Source organism: Delphinapterus leucas, chromosome X (assembly GCF_059928025.1).
Source record: "Delphinapterus leucas isolate spDelLeu-1000000601 "Yukka" chromosome X, BTC_Dleu_Yukka2, whole genome shotgun sequence".
NCBI lineage: Eukaryota > Metazoa > Chordata > Mammalia > Artiodactyla > Monodontidae > Delphinapterus > Delphinapterus leucas.
Window position 1 is genome coordinate 31,023,718 of NC_143150.1, and position 19,044 is coordinate 31,042,761.

At 37.2% G+C, this 19,044-nt stretch overlaps 1 protein-coding gene across 2 annotated transcripts in view; it reads right to left on the reverse strand.

Moving 5' to 3' along the window:
- Positions 1-19,044, reverse strand: part of WDR44 (WD repeat domain 44) — an 81,017-nt gene that overhangs the window by 25,567 nt on the left and 36,406 nt on the right. For both annotated transcript variants that reach the window (XM_022562946.3, XM_089904149.1), the window contains exons 6-12: positions 18,469-18,564; positions 16,993-17,129; positions 15,778-15,861; positions 10,759-10,865; positions 9,861-10,012; positions 6,944-7,082; positions 5,614-5,678 (exon numbers count right to left, since the gene is read on the reverse strand). In XM_022562946.3, coding sequence (XP_022418654.1) covers positions 5,614-5,678; positions 6,944-7,082; positions 9,861-10,012; positions 10,759-10,865; positions 15,778-15,861; positions 16,993-17,129; positions 18,469-18,564 — 780 coding nt within the window. The remainder of the gene's footprint in view (positions 1-5,613; positions 5,679-6,943; positions 7,083-9,860; positions 10,013-10,758; positions 10,866-15,777; positions 15,862-16,992; positions 17,130-18,468; positions 18,565-19,044) is intronic.

Sequence of the window (19,044 nt, forward strand, 5' to 3'; positions counted from 1 at the left end):
GGTTTGCGAAGTTTTGTGCTAGAGATTTCTCGCTGGTCGATGCTCCAAGGTTGGCTAGACCAGTTGAAGTTGATAGTGATCAAATTGAGACATTTATTAAGAAAAATCAATGTTATACCACGCGGGAGATAGCTGACATACTCAAAATATCCAAATCAAGCGCTGAAAATCATTTGCACCAGTCTGATTATGTTCATCGCTTTGATGTTTGGGTTCCATGTAAGTTAAGTGGGAAAAAAACTTCTTGACAGTATTTCTGCATGCAATTCTCTACTTAAACGTAATGAAAACATTCTGTTTTTAAAATAAATTGTGACAGGAAATGAAAAGTGCATACTGTACAATAATGTGGAATGGAAGAGATCATGGGGCAAGTGAAACGAACCACCACCAACCACACCAAAGGGCGGTCTTCATCCAAACAAGGCGATGTTGTGTATATGGTGGAACTGGAAGGGAGTCCTCTATTATGAGCTCCTTCCGGAAAACCAAAAGATTAATTCCAACAAGTACTGCTCCCAATTAGACCAACTGAAAGCAACACTCGACGAAAAGCGTCCAGAATTAGTCAACAGAAAATACATAATCTTCCATCAGGATAACGCAAGATTGTGTTTCTTTGATGACCAGGCAAAAACTGTTACGGCTTGGCTGGGAAGTTCTGATTCATCCACCATATTCACCAGACATTGTGCCTTTGGATTTCCTTTTATTTAGGTCTTTACAAAATTCTGTTAAAGGAAAAAATTTCAATTCCCTGAAGACTGTAAAAGGCACCTGGAAGAGTTCTTTGCTCAAAAAGATAAAAAGTTTTGGGAAGATGGAATTATGAAGTTGCCTGGAAAATGGCAGAAGGTAGTGGAACAAAAGGGTGAATACGTTGTTCAATAAAGTCCTTGGTGAAAATCAAAAAAGGGGCCTTTTATTTTTACTTAAAAACTGAAGGCACTTTTTGGCCAATACAATATCATTGTTGATGTCTGTTTTCTCCCATGCATTGCTCGTTGGTATGAATTATCCACTGCATCTTTATATTTTCAGTGCCTAACACACTGTCGACGTTTAAAAATTGCTTGTTGATTGAACCAAATCTAAATCAGTGCATATTTTTAATACATACCGCATATGTACAGTTTCATAAAAATTCCCTCTCATTCCCTTACAGTTAAGGCCTTTCATCCATTTTAGGCTCTAATGATTTTGAAGGGGATCAGAATATGTCACCCCCAAATATGCCCCTTTGCCTAAGGATTATTTTGAGCTGAATGCAACTAAGAGGAAACAGACACAAGAAAAAGTCTCTGCCCTCCCTCTTTCTACCTGAAAGCAGAGCATAAAGTGCCCTTTGTGAAGGTGTCTCCCCCTCACCTCTCCCTTACCAGGAAGGGGAGAATCGATCTTAACTGCCTAAACAGAACCTTACTAAATTACCCTTATCTTCCATTAGTTTCCCCCAGTAGATTTACCTTCCCACAATTTACCACCCCTAAAAGCCTAAACTTCTTTTTCTTTATCTTGTCACTTTTCCACAAATTTCTTGCTCTTTGTTAAAATGATATATAAGTGCCTAAGTCTAATAGCTTCTTTGGGTCTTCACTATTCCTCTAGGAAGGCCTCCATATGCATACGTAATAAACCGTTTCTCCTCTTAATCTGTCTTTTGTTAGGTTATTTCGAAGTTCCCAGCCACAGAACCTAAGAGGGTAGAGGAAATTTTTTTCCTCCCCTACAATCTACTCTCAAAAATTCTAAGCAGAAGTTAAATGCTGTAACACCCATATTGATATTCCACTAATCAAGTGCACCAAACAGATTTATCCAAGAAAAACATTAATTTTTAGGTAGATAGCATATTTATTTGTGTCAAGCAGAAATGTTACAAGTCTGTAGCATAATGGAGCAAACTAAATACGCCGCTCTTCCTTACATTTACTGAGCTACTTTTGGAAATCAATAGAAACAGAGAGCATAAGGGCCAGAATTCTAGGCTTGGCATGACCAACGAGTAGGTGAGTGATCTTGGGTGTGTCACTTTGTATGCCCAACTGTACGATAGGTACTTTTATGTATTCTATTTTACATGGATGCTAAGAAGGCAAGAGTAAAAATGTATCAAAAGAGATATATATAAAATATCACTATCATGAGAAAAAAGAAAAAAAGAACACACATATCAGGGAAATAAACTCCACTGTGCTTACTGTGCCTCACTGCAGCGAGTACTAGGTTAAAGACAAAGGCATATGAAACAGAGGCTTCTTTTAACTGTCCCCATATAGAATAACAGAAGTGAAAGGAACCCCAAGGTATCTTTTCCTGAAAACAATAGATATAAATGATACTCAACTACTCCAGAAAAAAGGCTCAGTACTCCAGGGGCTCAGTACTTTTTGGGTCAAAGAACTACTACGTTCATTTTTTTTTTTTTTTTTTTGGCCACACCAAGAGGCATGTGGGATCTTAGTTGCCCGACCAGGGATAGAACTCATGCCCCTTGCATTGGAAGCGTGGAGTCCCAAGCCACCGGACCTCCAGGGAAGTCCCTATGCTCCTCATTTAAAAGGTCTTCTATTCAAACAAGATTGGGAGTTACTTAGGGTTTTTTGGGGGGGGGGGGGGCGGGGATGGAAGTAGTTAAGAATCTGTAAGTAGGATTGTTAAAATAAGCATAATATAAGATAGTACAAATAGTCTCTGTTTTTTTTTTTTTAATAGTCTCTGTTTTTAATAGTAATCAAGGCCTGGAAACTTTATGGTAAATTAAACTAATAAAAGCAAATCCTTTTCCCCTAAAGCAAAGTGGTTAAAATTTTCACTGCTACATTAGTCAGTGAAGGCTTTATGGAGGAAGTGGGCCTTCAAGAATGGGCAAGTTTTAAGTAGAAAAAAGGGAGACCGCAGGCATCCAGATAAGGGGAATAGGAATGAATGAAAGGCACAGAAGCAGGAATTCAACACTGATTTAGGTCTACCACAGTCAGGCATGGGGTTAGGTTCCAGGGATACTAAGATCTGTGAAGTACAGTTCTTTGCCTTAAATCAGCCCTGAGCCTAGCCAGAGGGACAAACTGCCAAGGAAGGCATGGTAAATAATATCAATGTCAAAGTACATATGATGTACTGTCAGAACACAAGTGAGGGACAATTCTGTCTGCTTGATTCAGGGAAAATAATAAGAGAAGATAAGATATTTGAGCTGAATCTTGAAGGATGAGTAGGGCTTTGCGCTGTAAGAAAAGGGGACAGGGAGGGAATTCCTGGCAAAGCAAACAACATGAACAAAGACACGAAAGTGAAAGAGTGTTTAGGATACAGACCTATATCTGGCATGGCAAGTAGGATGCACAGGTACTAGGGAATTAGAACTGAGTTAAAAAGGTAAGATGAGGTAATATCAGGAAGAATGGTGACAAGGAGCCACCAGAAGACTTTAAATCACAAAATGGCACAGGTCTGTATTTTGACAAAAAAAAAAAGGGAATCTCCTGAAGGTCCAGCGGTTAGGGCTCCATGCTTTCACTGCAGGGGGCACAGGTTTGATCCCGCAAGCCACGTGGTGTGGCCAAAACAAAAAGCTGGTGGCAGTAGAGACCAGCGACAGAAAAACCAACTAGGAGGCTACAGCAAGCATTTAAATGAGTGTCAAGGACCTAGACGAGGTGAGTAATGAGGGGTCAGATTCCATGGGCGTTTGTAGGAGAAGGTGGAGCGGATAGAATTTTTAACTAATTTGCTATGTGGGTAAGGAAGAAAAAGTAATGAGTGTTTCTGAGTTAAAAAGGTAACTTATGGATGTTGATACCATTAAAGAAGGCTCAAAACAGGAGAAGCAGGGTTGTGGGTAGATAATAATAAAACTATTTCCGTGAATGACCATTAATATCTAGCCAGTTGCTCAAGCTGGACACCTGGGAATCATCCTAGGCTACTCACTTACTACCCCAGGTAGTCCAGTCATCAAGTCCTTCTTTTATATTTCTCAAATTCAGCTCCTCTTTATGGTTTCTAGACTCACTGCTATCATAATCTACCATAATCGAAGTACCCATTTATCTCTGGGGTTGAGAGCCTCTTAAGTGGTCTCCCTGTCTCTAGCCAGGAGCCCCCATCCAATCTATCTTTTACACTGCTACGAGAATGCTCATTCCAAAACAAAAATCTGAACATTTTAATTCAGCTTCTGACCCAAACCCCTCAAAGTCCATCTTCCCCTAGTACCTTGAGGATAAAGTTCATATGTTTTGGTTTAATAGAAAAAGCCACTGAAAATACCAATCCTGCCTACCTTTCCTACAACTCTCACACATGCACCCTTTGCTCCAGCCAGGTAGTACCTTTAACATGCCATGTCGTTTCAGCCTCCATGCCTTTGCCCTTGCTATTTGCTCTGATACGCCCCTTCCTTCCCTCACATAGTTGATTCCTCGTTCAAAGCCTCCAGGGAGCTTTTCCTGACACACTAATTCATAAGGCTAACTTGTATACTTGTGTAGTATCTTCTATAGAGTATTACCATCCAATACTATAATTGCAGATATATCTATTTCACTAGATTTCACAGTTAGCAAGGTCCCTGAGGCCAGAAAATAAGTCTCATTTGATTTTGCAGAATCTAGCAGTGTCTGGCACATGTAACAGGCACTCAGAAAACATTTGTTGAGGGAGTTTAGTTTCAGACCTATTAATTGATGTGCTTAAAGAACGTGTAGGTGGAGAGAGCCTATATATATTATTATGTGAAAAGGGCAGCATGCACAATAAGATTTCACTGTTGTTTAAAAAACATAAAGCTATTGAAAGGAAACAAGAATTATGGAGCTAAAGCCAGTTCAGGATTGGAGGTAGCGAGTGAATGTGTCAACTGAGAATAGCCAAAGGACAAAACCCAGAAAAACAGCAACATTTTAGGGGGTGGAAGAGGAAGAGACAGCAGGGATATAGGAAGAGAACAAGGAAAAACAGAAACATGGAAAGCTGAGAGGAGTATGTTTAGAGTAGGGAAAAATTAGTGTCAAATACTATAGAGCCAATGAAATCCCAGGAAAATACTGTTGAGCAGATGGACATTTTAGGTTCTATTTGTTTACATCACCCTTGCCTTGCTGAATACACAAGAAGCACAGGGACAGCTTAGAATAATATTTTGCATTCCGCTTCTTAGGTTAAAACTAGTTATATTTAACCTTCCAGCTCTGAAACCAAATGAAAATCATCAAGATATTTTAAACCACCTGACACTGGGATAAAACATTTATTAAACCAAGAAGATGGAAAAATGAAAATATTTCAATATCTTTTTTCTTTCCTTAATTATCTTTAATTCAGGTGTCCGTTACTATTATTATTTTTAAAATATCTAACATGGATTTGAGGGGAGGGAATTTTTTAATTTAAGTTTACATTAGTATAGTAGCTTGAGTAATATTAGTTACTGTCTGACAATCTTTAAACATCACAATTTTTCATTTAACAATTCTAACAGAAAAAACCTCTCAGTTCTAATGCATCTCAATTTTAAATGCTTTCATGTACCTGTAATATCTGATAAACAAGGTACTTTATGGTAAAAAATCATAGTATGTAACAATAGTAACCATAAAATAATAAACATACCCCTGTATCTGTATCAGATTTTGATGAATTTAGGCTTTCCTGAGAAGGTGATGGGGACACACGTCCTAAAACAACATAATAATTGTAAAAAGGCACGTATATATACAAGTGTACACACACACACACACATCAATCAGAAATAATAATACAGTAACACCTATTTAAAAGTCATAGAATACATCATTCTGGAAAAATACATTTTTCTAAACAAGCGAAGCGTTAACTCTTACGCACCAAAATATTTGTTTTTATCATTTTTATATAAAATATTTATAAAATGGCTTAACCATTTCCCCAATTTAAAAAAATACTGTTAAGTCCTCATTATTCATCGTGAAGACATTCTTGTCAATCCTAACAGTTAAGAAGATGAATACAGGGACAGGAAGGGTCTGGGCTGGGGTAAGTCTCAATGGCCACTGAAAATAGTCTTTCTGCTCCAGGCAGGGCAATAAATGTATAATAAACATAGTTTTACTTTTTGTCAACTCATCATCATCTTGAATTATGTATTATAACATATTGCAAACAACCCCATGGGGCTACTAAAGTATATGGGCCTCGCTGGCCAGTTTAGTGGCTCTCCCTAGATTTCTATGTTCCTCAAACTGCTGCTTCAACTACAGTCTATACTCCTGCCCATACTACCTCTATTCTCCTTTCTCCCATCCCTTAACTTCTGTGTTCAGCCTTGGATGATTGGGTGGTGAGGGGTTTGTGGAGAAAATGTACTGCAGTTAAATAATGACAATAATTACAAGAAAAGAATCCCATAAACTTAAAGCTCCTATTTACATCAATTTTACACACTTTGCTGATAACACAATACAAAAATATTTTACATAGTTGTAATCGTTGTGTATACACATCATGTTCTGGGGTTTCTCTTTTCCATTTAACCTAGTTTCATATACCCTTTGATGTACTGACAAATCACATTTACTTTCCATGGCTATGTTTCCTTAATCATTCTTTACTTACTGGATGTAAACATTATTCTCATTCTTTTTCTAGGTTAATCAGATATTTCATTTTAACCTAAGATAGAACTGAAAGTTACCAGGGGAAACCAAATAACTTTGTTCTCGGTAGTTGATGAATTTAACTCTGCAGTACACCTAAAAAGAGATAAAGTCAAAAACTTTGTGGTAGCTTTTTTCACTGGGTTTAGATGCTTTCTGCTGTTGACTTCTGTTTTAAGTTTGTGGCTTTTATGGAAAGTAGTGCTTGCTGCAAATGATTGCCAGATAAGAGGGTATCATTATACCTAAAATGTAAAAATGCCAGATGTCTCCAGATTTTTTAAAACCCACCAATAAATGAAAAATACCTTCAGTATTGTATTTCATCCGCATATTGTTGAAATAGTCGAAAGCATTTTTTAAAGCCCATATTCTTACTACATTGTCTTGTCCAGCTGAGGCAAGTAATCTGCCACAGTGAGAAAATTTCATGGTCCAAACAGCTCCCTGTGAAAACAAAGGAAGGTTCAAAGTTATTACTTTAGAAGTTGAGACATTGTTTTTAAGCCAAAGAAAAAAGTTATGCCAAATTACACATACAGTAAATCCCCTACATATGAACAAGTTCCATTCCGAGAGTGCGTTTGTAAAACGTCAGCCTAGGTACCCAACTAACACAATCAACCATACAGTACTGTACTGTAATAGGTTTATAATACTTTTCACACAAATAATACATAAATAACAAACACAAAAAATAAAGAAAGCATTTAAAATCTTACAGTACAGTACACCTTGAAAAGCATAGTACTGTACCAGCTACATCACCGCTGCTTTTATGCCTGTTTCCGGACATCCTGGGCTTGAAATAAAGACACCGTACTACTGTACTCTATACAGTACTGTACAGTAAAGTACACGAAAACACAACCACTTGTAGAGGATGCACACACGTGACAATGTACGCCAGACACGTGAACTAACTTACGTGACTAGACATGTGAACGCACGTTCGCATCTTTGAAAGTTCACAACAAGGGTCGTATGTAGGGGACTTACTATACACTAAGATAATGCTCACATAACTAACACCACTTAAGGCCAATAGTCCAATGGTGCTATAATACCACAAAAAGGGACTTTTAGAAGAGAGGGAAAAGACAGTTGCAGTTTGCATAGTCTAAACTAACAACTTCAGGCTTCCCTGGTGGCACAATGGTTAGGTATCCGCCTGCCAATGCAAGGGACATGGGTTCGAGCCCTGGTCCGGGAGGACCCCACATGCCATGGAGCAGCTAAGCCCGTGCGCCACAACTACTGAGCCTGCGCTCTAGAGCCGATGAGCCACAACTACTGAAGCCTGTGCGCCTAGAGCCCAGGCACCGCAACAGGAGAAGCCACCACAATGAGAAGCCTGTGCACTCAACGAAGAGTAGTCCCCGCTCGATGCAACTGGAGAGGGCACATGTGCAGCAGCGAAGGCTGAATGCAGCCAAAAATAAAACAAACAAAAAAATAAATTTATAAAAAAATAAAAATAAACGACTTCAAGACCCAAAACCTTGTTCACATATTAATGGAAATGGGAGATCTGAGGTGGCCAGAAACCTTCATTGCAAAAGAACAAATCCTAGTCTGGGGTCTCAGTCTCCTAGCTGAACATGAGGGCGAGTGGGATAGGAGGGCGCACAGACCTCAGAATGGCAATAACAACTCCTGACCAGGGCTGAGGGAAGAATAAGGCCCAGCTTAGCAGTGACCCTCACAGCACTGGTTATTTAGAAGTGTTGGAATGGAGTGGTCTCATTCTATTTTTCTCCCCAGAAAAAAGGTTTTGCAGCATATGGCTAAAATTCCCAGATAGACAGTACTAAGAACAGTGCGGAAGTGTGTGTGTGTGTGTGTGTGTGTGTGTGTGTGTGTGTGTGGCGGGGGGGGCAGGCATGGTAAAGAATGTGAACACTTAAATTGGAAAGGCCAAATCCTATTACAATAAATACTGTTATAACCACTGTTAGAACACACATCTATGCAGGTCAAAAAGATCATCCAAGTTAAAGGTAACAGTTTATTTACTGGAATAACATTCATTTCCACAAAATTCAAGTATGTTAAGAAATCTGTCATTTGGAGCCTACTTCAATGAGATTTACTTAAAACTGGAAATAATGAAAGAGAACCAATACAGTACAAGGAAATTCATCAGATTCCTTAAGGAAGTTACTATAATCAATTGAAACCTTTTTTTTTTTTTTTTGCGGTACATGGGCCTCTCACTGCTGTGGCCTCTCCCGTTGCAGAGCACAGGCTCCGGACGCGCAGGCTCAGCAGCCATGGCTCATGGGCCCAGCCGCTCCGCAGCATGTGGGATCTTCCTGGACCGGGGCACGAACCCGCATCCCCTGCATCAGCAGGTGGACTCTCAACCACTGCGCCACCAGGGAAGCCCTCAATTGAAACTTTTAAAAAAATTTATTTGATTGAAGTAGAGTTGATTTACAATGTTGTGTTAATTTCTGCTGTATAGCACAGTGATTCAGTTATACATATACATTCTTTTTCATATTCTTTCCCATTATAGTTTATCACAGGATATTGAATATAGTTCCCTGTGCTATACAACTCAAACGTTTTATGTGTAGATTATAAGCACCAAAGTAAATTCAAATCTGGCTGCCAACTGATATGTGTAAGCCAACTTTTAGATTTAAAACCTAAATAGATAAGTAGATTCCCTGATCAAAGACCAACAGTATCACTTACCCAGTTCTGAGTTTATTACTGCCTTCCCTGCGTTCCTAGCATTTTCAGGGGGTAACTGTAATGTATTCGTGAACTTTATATCTACTTTGGTACATTTTAACTCTGATAGACGACTTGTACCTCTACCTCTCTCCTTGTTCTGTCACTGTACAAAATATATTGAGCTTCTGAAATATTTGTATAAATTATTTAAAATATACCAGGGAGCATTTTAAACATTGTTCAAAGTGACAGATCACCCTTAACTGCTTTAAAGTTTGGTACCTTTCTCTGGTAAAAGAAAGTTTGCATAGCTTTCTTAATAATACAGGCCTAGAGTTTACTTATTCAATAGGTCACTTCTTGAACAATGATTCAGAGACAGACTTTGCATTACCTATTCATTAAATCATATTATTATCAATTCACTTTTCATGGCTCAGGCTAGCGAAATTACATACATAAGACATCAGCTTTATAGAAACCAAAGTATTTCTCTCAATGAAAACAGAATCAATCCTGAAAAATAAAAAGGTTGCTTACCATATGTTCACCACTAAGATCTTGTACCACTTTGATCTGATCAAAATCATAAGGTCCTTTGAAGCCATGTGCTGCTTTGAATTTAACTGGTCTTGTGTATGGCATTCCTTCATCATCACTTGATGAAGGATCATCTTGATCAGTATGAAACACTGAATAGAAAAGCAACAGAAATCATCACTAGCTAATATAGATATTGCTACTGTCATATTTTCATATCCACTGCTTACCAAGAAAATTCATTAATTAGAAAAGCAAAATCTGTCTATTACTAAACAGCATATTGGTTAGCAGCATGGAGTCTGGTACCAGATTGCCTGGGTCCAAATCCAGCTCTGCCATTTATTATCTGTGTGACTATGGGCAAGGTATTTGACCTTTTTGTGCCTCAGTTTTCTCATCTATAAAATGGGGATAATAATGGTCCTTACCTCATAGAGTTTTTAAGAGGATTAAATGAGTTAACACAGGTGAAAGTGCTTGGAACAGTGTCTGGCACAGAATAAATACTATGTAAGTGTTTATTAAATAAAACAAATGAGCACAATTATAACAAAGGCATAGGAAGTTAAGGTGTGGAAATTCAGAAAATTTACCTAATTTTGAGAATATTTATAAACACTAAATAGCCTTACAAAACGAATTTACAACTGATTACTGAACACTCAACTCTTCCAGGTTGCTAGTCACAAAGTATGTACAAATTCATGTTTAAGATGCATAAATTCCCACTCATAAAACTGATAGTGAGAGTAACATGATTTATTGAAATACTAAGATATTAGCTATTAAGGTTTATTACTTTCAATAAAATAGAATGCTTCTTACAAGCTACAGGCTAAATTTAAATGATTACAAATCAATTAAGTATTCAGTTGAAATGTTCTATTTCACTTACCTTCGTCTCTAACACTTTTAACTTTATTTACAGCACGTTCGCCGTATTCCTCAGCAAGGTGCTTTGCTCTCTTTACTGATTTTCCTAGGAACTTCTTTAGTTGAGTCCTTAACAAAAATACCAAAAAAAGAAAAGAACCAAAAAACCCAACCCAAATTACTTCTTATTAACTCAACTAATTGTAAAAGTTCAACAATTCACAGATAATCTCATGAGCTGTGACTGGTAAAGTGTATCATTTTGAAATAACTCCTTTTTTATATACATAGTAGGTCTTTGAGTTCCCAAATCCCTTGTTCTATGGAATAAATATACTCAAATCAATATGGCTACAAAGGAAATATAGGCAGTTCCCCCCAATGTATAATATCATATCCTCTAGAGCACTAGTTTTCAGTGATGGATAATAATCACTTGGTGGGAACGGAGTGGGAGGGGAGTGTTTTAAAGTGCAGATACCTGGGCACGTGGGCTTCACTAGTTGTGGCACGTGGGCTCAGTAGTTGTGGCTCGCAGGCTCTAGAGCACAGGCTCAGTCGTTGTGGTGCACGGGCTTAGTTGCTCCGCGGCATGTAGGATCTTCCCAGACCAGGACTCAAACCTGTGCCCCCTGCATTGGCAGGCGGATTCTTAACCACTGTGCCATCAGGGAAGCCCTAACTTCAGTTCTTGAAATGTACCAAGCTTTTAGTCACCTCAAGGCCTTTGGATGGGTGGTTATTTCTGCCTGGAACACTTCTCCCTTGGCTAATTTCTACTCATCTTTTAGGTCTCAGAACAAATAGCTCTCTTTTAAAAAAGCCCTCCTTGACTCTTTAGAACAGATTTTCCTGTTATACACTCCCATAGCACCCCATATATTCTTCTATAGTAATTACTACAAACATAGTTAGATTTATCTGTGTAATTACATGTTTAGTGTCTGTTTCTCTTATTTAACTGGAAGCTCTATGAGGGCAGAGACTACGATTGTCTTCCTAACTATTTTATCTGCAGCACCAAACTCCCATGTCTAACTGACAGAAAGACTACAATATGCTACAACTGGTACTGATATGAAGAGATGTCCATTACACAATAGGTATTTTTTTTAAAAAGTCAATAAACTATAGACACAGTATAACTTCACTTTTGTGAGAAAAAAAATTCTATGGTGGGGACTTCCCTGGTGGCACAGTGGTTAAGAATCCACGTGCCAATGCAGGGGACATGGGTTCGATCCCTGGTCCGGGAAGATCCCACATGCCATGGAGCAACTAAGCCCGTGCGCCACAACTACTGAGCCTGCACTCTAGAGCCCACGAGCCACAACTACTGAGCCCACGTGCCACAACTAGTGAAGCCCACGCGCCTAGAGCCTGTGCTCCGCAACAAGAGAAGCCACCGCAATGAGAAGCCCACGCATGACAAAGAAGAGTAGCCCCTGCTCGCTGCAACTAGAGAAAGCCCGCGCACAGCAATGAAGACCCAACGCAGCCAAAAATAAATAAATTAAAAAAAAACTCTATGGTGAACATACCTAAAGATTATTTCTGGGGGTGAGAGTATGAGAGGCTTTCATTTTCTTTTTTACCCATTTCTGTATTACTTTTGATAATCATAAAACACAGATGATAAACCTTTTTCTTTTGGCCACACCACGCGGCTTGTAGGATCTTAGTTCCCTAACCGGGGATCAAACCCGGGCCCTTGGCAGTGAAAGTGCAGAGTGCTAACCACTGGACCGCCAGGGAATTCCCAGGTAAACCTTTTTTTTTTTGAGGTATAGTTGATTTATAATATTATATTAGTTTCAGGTGTATAATGTAGTGATTCAAACTTTTTATAGATTATACTCCACCTATGGTCAATTAATGTATGACAAAGGAGGCAAGAATATACACTGGAGAAACGACAGTCTCTTCAATAAGTGGTGCTGGGAAAACTGGACAGCTACATGTAAAAGAATGAAATTAGAACATTTTCTAACACCATACACAAAAATAAACTCAAAATGGATTAAAGACCTAAATGTAAGACCAGATACTACAAAACTCTTAGAGGAAAACATAGGCAGAACACTGACATAAATCACAGCAAGATCTTTTTGGATCCGCCTCCTGCAGTAATGAAAATAAAAACAAAAATAAACAAATGGGACCCAATTAAACTTAGAAGCTTTTGCACAGCAAAGGAAACCATAAACAAAGAAAGCCCACAGAATGGGAGAAAATATTCGCAAACGAAGTGACAGACAAGGGATTCATTTCCAAAATATACAAAACAGCTCATGCAGCTCAATATCAAAAAAACCAAACAACCCAATCAAAACATGGGCAGAAAATCTAAATAGACATTTCTCCAAAGAAGACATACAGATGGCCAAAAAGCACACGAAAAGATGCTCAACATCACTAATTATTAGAGAAATGCAAATCAAAACTACAATGAGGTATCACCTCATACCGGTCAGAATGGCCATCATCAGAAAGTCTACACACAATAAATGCTGGAGAGGGTGTGGAGAGAAGGGAACCCTCCTGCACTGTTGATGGGAATGTAAATTGGTACAGTCACTATGGACAACAGTATGGAGGTTCCTTAAAAAACTAAAAGAACTACCATACGATCCAGCAATCCCACTTCTCTGGGCATATATCTGGAGGAAACCATACTTTGAAAAGATACATGCACCCCAATGTTCATTCCAGCACTACTCACAATAGCCAAGACACAGAAGCAACCTAAATGTCCATTGACAGAGGAATGGATAAAGAAGATGTACATATATACAATGGAATATTACTCAGTCATAAAAAAAGAATGAAATACTGCCATTTGCAGCGACATGGACGGACCTAGAGGTTATCATACTAAGTGAAGTAAGTCAGACAGGGAAAGACAAATATCACACGATATCACTTACATGTGGAATCTAAAAACAAGGATACAAATGAACTTATTTACAAAACAGAAACATACTCACAGACTTCGAAAACAAACTTACGGTTACCAAAGGGGAAAGGTGTGTGTGGGGGGATAAATTAGGAGTTTGGGATTATCATATACACACTACTATATATAAAATAGAGAATCAACAAGGACCTACTGTATAGCACAGGGAACTCTGCTCAATACTGAGTAATAACCTATATGGGAAAAGAATCTGAAAAAGAATGGATTATGTATAACTGAATCACTTTGCTGTATACCTGTAAAACTAACATGCTATTGTAAATCAACTATACTCCAATATAAAATAAAAATTAAATTAAAGTTATTATAAAATAGTGGCTATATTCCCCATGCTGTACAATATATCCTTGTAGCTTATTTATTTTACACACAGTAGTTTGTACCTCTTAATTCCTTACCCCTATCTTGCCTCCCCACCCTTCCCTCTCTCCACTGGTAACCACTGATTTGTTCTCTATATCTGTGCTACAGAAATTAAATACAGATATAGAGATTAAAAACAGATAAACCATTTTTAAAATCACAATAAGGTCTCTGCTACCTATAACTATGAAGTTATATTTTCTGGTTAACTACAGGTTTAGTACTACTTTAAGCAAGGAAACATATTTTAATCATTTTGGATGAGAACATTTCTAAAATACATACTTTTGTGCCTTCTTTAATGGCACTTAATGCTCGATAAGTTTCTTTCTTTAATAAATAGGGTCAGTTACCATCTTTACTATTCTTTAATACATTCAAGGCTTTTCAAATGGATTGCAAGTGAGCCATAATATTGGTTCCCCTCTCAGCCTTCAAGGCAACAGGGTAGGGCCCAGAGAAACCAGAACCCTGGGCCAGTCTCTTTTGGCCATCAGCTGCCTCATCAGTTTACCCCAGGGTTCAGTGCAAATAATACCATGCTCTGTATGTCACAACATAAGAAGAAGTTGAAAGCACTGCCATGTGAAATGGTTGTGCAATGTGTGAGTCCTTTTTTATCATTTTCTGATTCCTCTCTTGCAATCAGAGTATTATGTGACATTCTTATGCGCTGATTTACATGTCAGTTTGCTGCTTCTATTTTGCTCTGAGATCAGATACCAGATGACCAGATTTTTAGAAATTATGTAAGAAGTAAGTATAAAGGCTTTGAATGAACTTGAGGAGCTTTTCTTTTAAAAAATAATGAGCTTTAGTGCATGGAGCAAGTGACATCTTTCCTGGATGTCTATATGTCTCCTGAACAATTCTAATTTTCCGGTTCCCGATAGTTGCCATTGCTAGAAGGCCAAGGTCCAGACAGCTGAGGTGTTATCATATACCTCCACTGTGGGCATACCTGCTCTAAAAAATCTCAATGCTTTCTTTGCTATACTTGCCACACTAGGAAAAGATCAGACTTGAGTGGAGAGCTCATTTTAGGCCTTAGACTGAATTATTGCCAATTAAGTGACTTGTGTATAATCAAGCAAAACATACATGTCCAACACTGTGCTAGATTTTTATAGGGGAAAAAGAAGAATGATGTGATCAAAATCCTTTTGCAACACATGGTCTAGTTGTTTAACATATATTTATCTTATTTTTTAAAATCAGAAAACAGTTTAAGATAATATAAAATATAAACAGCAAATGTAAGTTATGTAGACAATAGGTGTCACTGAAATTGAGAACAGGAAAAACTTTACTATGTACTGGAGTAGTAAGGAAGAATCTCACGTAGTTGGGTTTAGAAAGACAAATAGGATTTGGAGAGATGAGAAATGGAAAAAGCAACTTCAAGGACAATCCTGTTCTTCTACCAACACTTCTGGCACCTACCATCAGAAAAATACAAGCATGATGCAAAATGTATCGATCATTTACTGTATGTCAGATGCTATAAAAATGACCAAGACAGCCTCAAGGAACTCATAATCCATTGCCCGAGGGCAGGGAGTGGTAGTGGTGGATGGACATGTAAACTGGACAGAATATAGATTTAAAATATGGCAGCTCTCATATATATATATATATATACATATATATATATATATAATAAAAGCCTGAAATGAAGAAAAGAGATGTACTGTAACTCACGTTTTCTGTTTTAACCTTCCACCATCAGTATCTGTTTGCTGAGACTGTAACTTCTCTTCATCATCTGACTGTGCTGCGTCATTACTACAAGAAGAGGTAGTCATTTTATAAGAAGCCATTTCCCCTACACTTCTCAAAAATCTCTATGTGTACTTAGTATACAATTAGCTAATCAGGGTAAGAAAAAAATGTTAACATGCTTTATATAAGTTTAATTTAAATGATGACCCTGAGAATTTAAAGACTTGAAAGATTATAGAGTAGAATATTTAAGCAAGGTGCAATGTACAAAATGCAAACGAATGCAATTTAGGAATTTATGAAAAACCTAACACAAACAAGGCTTTTTGCTGGGCAAAACATGCTGTACAGAAATGACACATTAACTTATAAATATCTCCCTCCTTACTTACCAGGCACATCATGTGAAAGCTTTGCTTTCACCGAAATTATTTCTTAGTTCTACATACATCTCACAGTAAAGTCAATCACCTCACTCTAAAGACACTTTCTGACCCTAAAAAGACAATACAATTATTTATAAAATTTCTGATCCTTAAAGCAAGGTTTCAGAAGACCAGGTGTTTATCCCACATGGCTTTTTAGCTTCATGTGTTCTAATATTGTCTCTAGTATAATATTGGGTTGGCTGAAAAGTTTGTTCGGGTTTTCTGTAAGATGTCATAGCAAAACCCGAACAAATTTTTTGGCCAATCCAATATCAATCATTTTAAAAGAAGACAAACCAAATACTATGAGATTTAAGATATATATATATTTTTCCCCAAATAATTGTACACTCTTGAGAACAAAGCTGAATAAAGAAAATGTGACACACACACACACACACACACACACACACACACACTCAGAGAAGAATATTATTCAGTCATAAAAAGGAAGGAAATCCAGCCATTTGTGACAACATGGATGGACCTTGGGAGCATTAAGCTAAATGAAATAAATCAGACAGAGAAAGACAAATACTTTATGATATCACTTATATGTGGAATCTTAAAAAAAAAAAAGCTCATTTTAAAAAAGAGAGAGAAAGAAGTTTAAGAATACATACATTAACTAACTCTAATTTTAATTCTAATTTTAAAAAAAGAAGACTGAATGAAACCAAATTAGGGACTCTCATAGTTCATAAACAGAGAACTTTTCACCACTCTGAATGAAATACTATAAATGATAAATAATAACAGGCCATACCTTACATATTCCTTAGTCCTTCTCATGATGTGTAGAGTGAGAGGATTAATACCTGTTGGCAGTTTCTCTTCTGCAAGACTCAAAGGTATTTCTTCTCCAGTATCCAGATTCTTAATCATTACACTGGCTAAAATTTCCTGAAGTAAAAAATAACACCAAGAGTACCTATAATTTAATTATCTTTTTGAATCTACAAAATCCTCAAAAATTCAAGCTAAGAACTTTCTAGATACATTCAGGACTATGTACAATTTTTTTTTTTTGCGGTACGCGGGCCCCTCACTGTTGTGGCCCCTCCCGCTTGTACAATAATTTTTTAAACATTTTTAGTGAGATACAATTTCCACACCACAAAATGCACTCATTTAAAGCGTATACTTCAATGGTTCTGGGTACATTCACAGAGTTGTTCAATTACCACCATTATCTAAGTTTAGAACATTTCTACCTCCCCCAAAAGAAACCATAAACCCATTAGCTGTCATGCTGTATTCCCCTCTCCTCCCAGTCCTTGGCAACCACGAATCTACTTTTTTTCTCTATGGATTTGCCTATTCTGGACATTTCATATAAATTAAATCATATAGTATGTAGTCTTTTGTGATTGGCTTCTTTCACTTAGCATCATCCTGTCAAGGTTCATCCATATCGCAGCATGTATCTCTTTCCTTTTAATTGCCAAAAAATAGTCCACATGGATGGATATACTACATTTTATTAATCCATTCATCAGTGTTGGACATTTGTGTCGTTTCCACACTTTCGCTAGCATGAACACCTATGTATATTTTTTGTGTGGATGTATGTTTTCCTTTCTCTTTGGTGTATACATAGGATTGGTATTGCTGGGTCATGGTAACTCGATGCTTAATATTTTGAGGAACTACCAAACCGTTTTCCAAAGTACAATAATTTTTTTAAATGTACTGTTTAAAAGAAACAAAAGTTAAGATTTTGCTTCAAAACTTCATTCTGAATAAATTGGCCAATAGATGTATACTAAATTTTAAGGTAAGAATTAAACATTGAGTCTGTATACACTGTACATAATCCAATATGCATAAAAACATATACCTATAATATCAAGTTTTTTTTAAGCCCACTTTCTATAAAACATAGGCCTTGCTTTCAATACACTTATTCCACCATATAATTATGTGAAAGGGCAAGTTTAAGTCAGAGTTCAAACTCCAGCATATTAAAAAAAAAAACTAAGACAATCTTCAATTTTCATTTTTTCCTCTACAGTATGATTTTTTTGCCTAACAGCAATAAAGCTAATTTTTTTAAATCATGGTAAAATATATATAATACAAAATTTACCATTTTAACCACTTTTAACTGTATAGTTCATCAGCATCAAGTACATTTACATTGTCATGCAACCATCATCACCATTCATCTCTAGAATTTTTTCATCTTCTCATCAGAACCTCTATGTTTTATGTTTTCAAGAATCAAAAAATCTAATTATACCTCATCAGTAAGCTCTCTCCCAGAGTTGGATCTAGGTCTCTGAGGGCCCATCACTTCACCTGCTATTGTCTGCCCATCAGGTGCTTTTCCATTTTCCTGAAATTATAATTTTATAAACAGAAAGTAGACTGAATCAATTTCTATAAATATTCAATTATTCATTACCACACACAGTTCTAAAGAATTCCAGAATATAGATAATGGAGCCTACTGAAAATTTAAATGGAGCACTCCATTTCAGTCTTTTATTATTCCCAGCATACTGAAAAACATTAGGTACCAAAAGTGTTGCTGCTCATGAAATAATGTCTGAGTAGTCTTGAAAGCAAATAAATGTTCTATTTGAACCTGGCCCAAAAGCAGTTCTCTACCAGTTAAATGCCAGCACTAATATTGCCATTAATCAGAGCTATACACATGGATATCTTGAGGGTAGGGGTTGGCAAACTTTTCCTGTAGAGCCAGATAGTAAATATTTTAAGCTTTTTGCTTCATATATAGTGTCTGTTGCATATTCTTTTTTAAAAAACAACCCTTTAAAAATATAAAGACCATTTTTAGCTTGGGGACCCCACA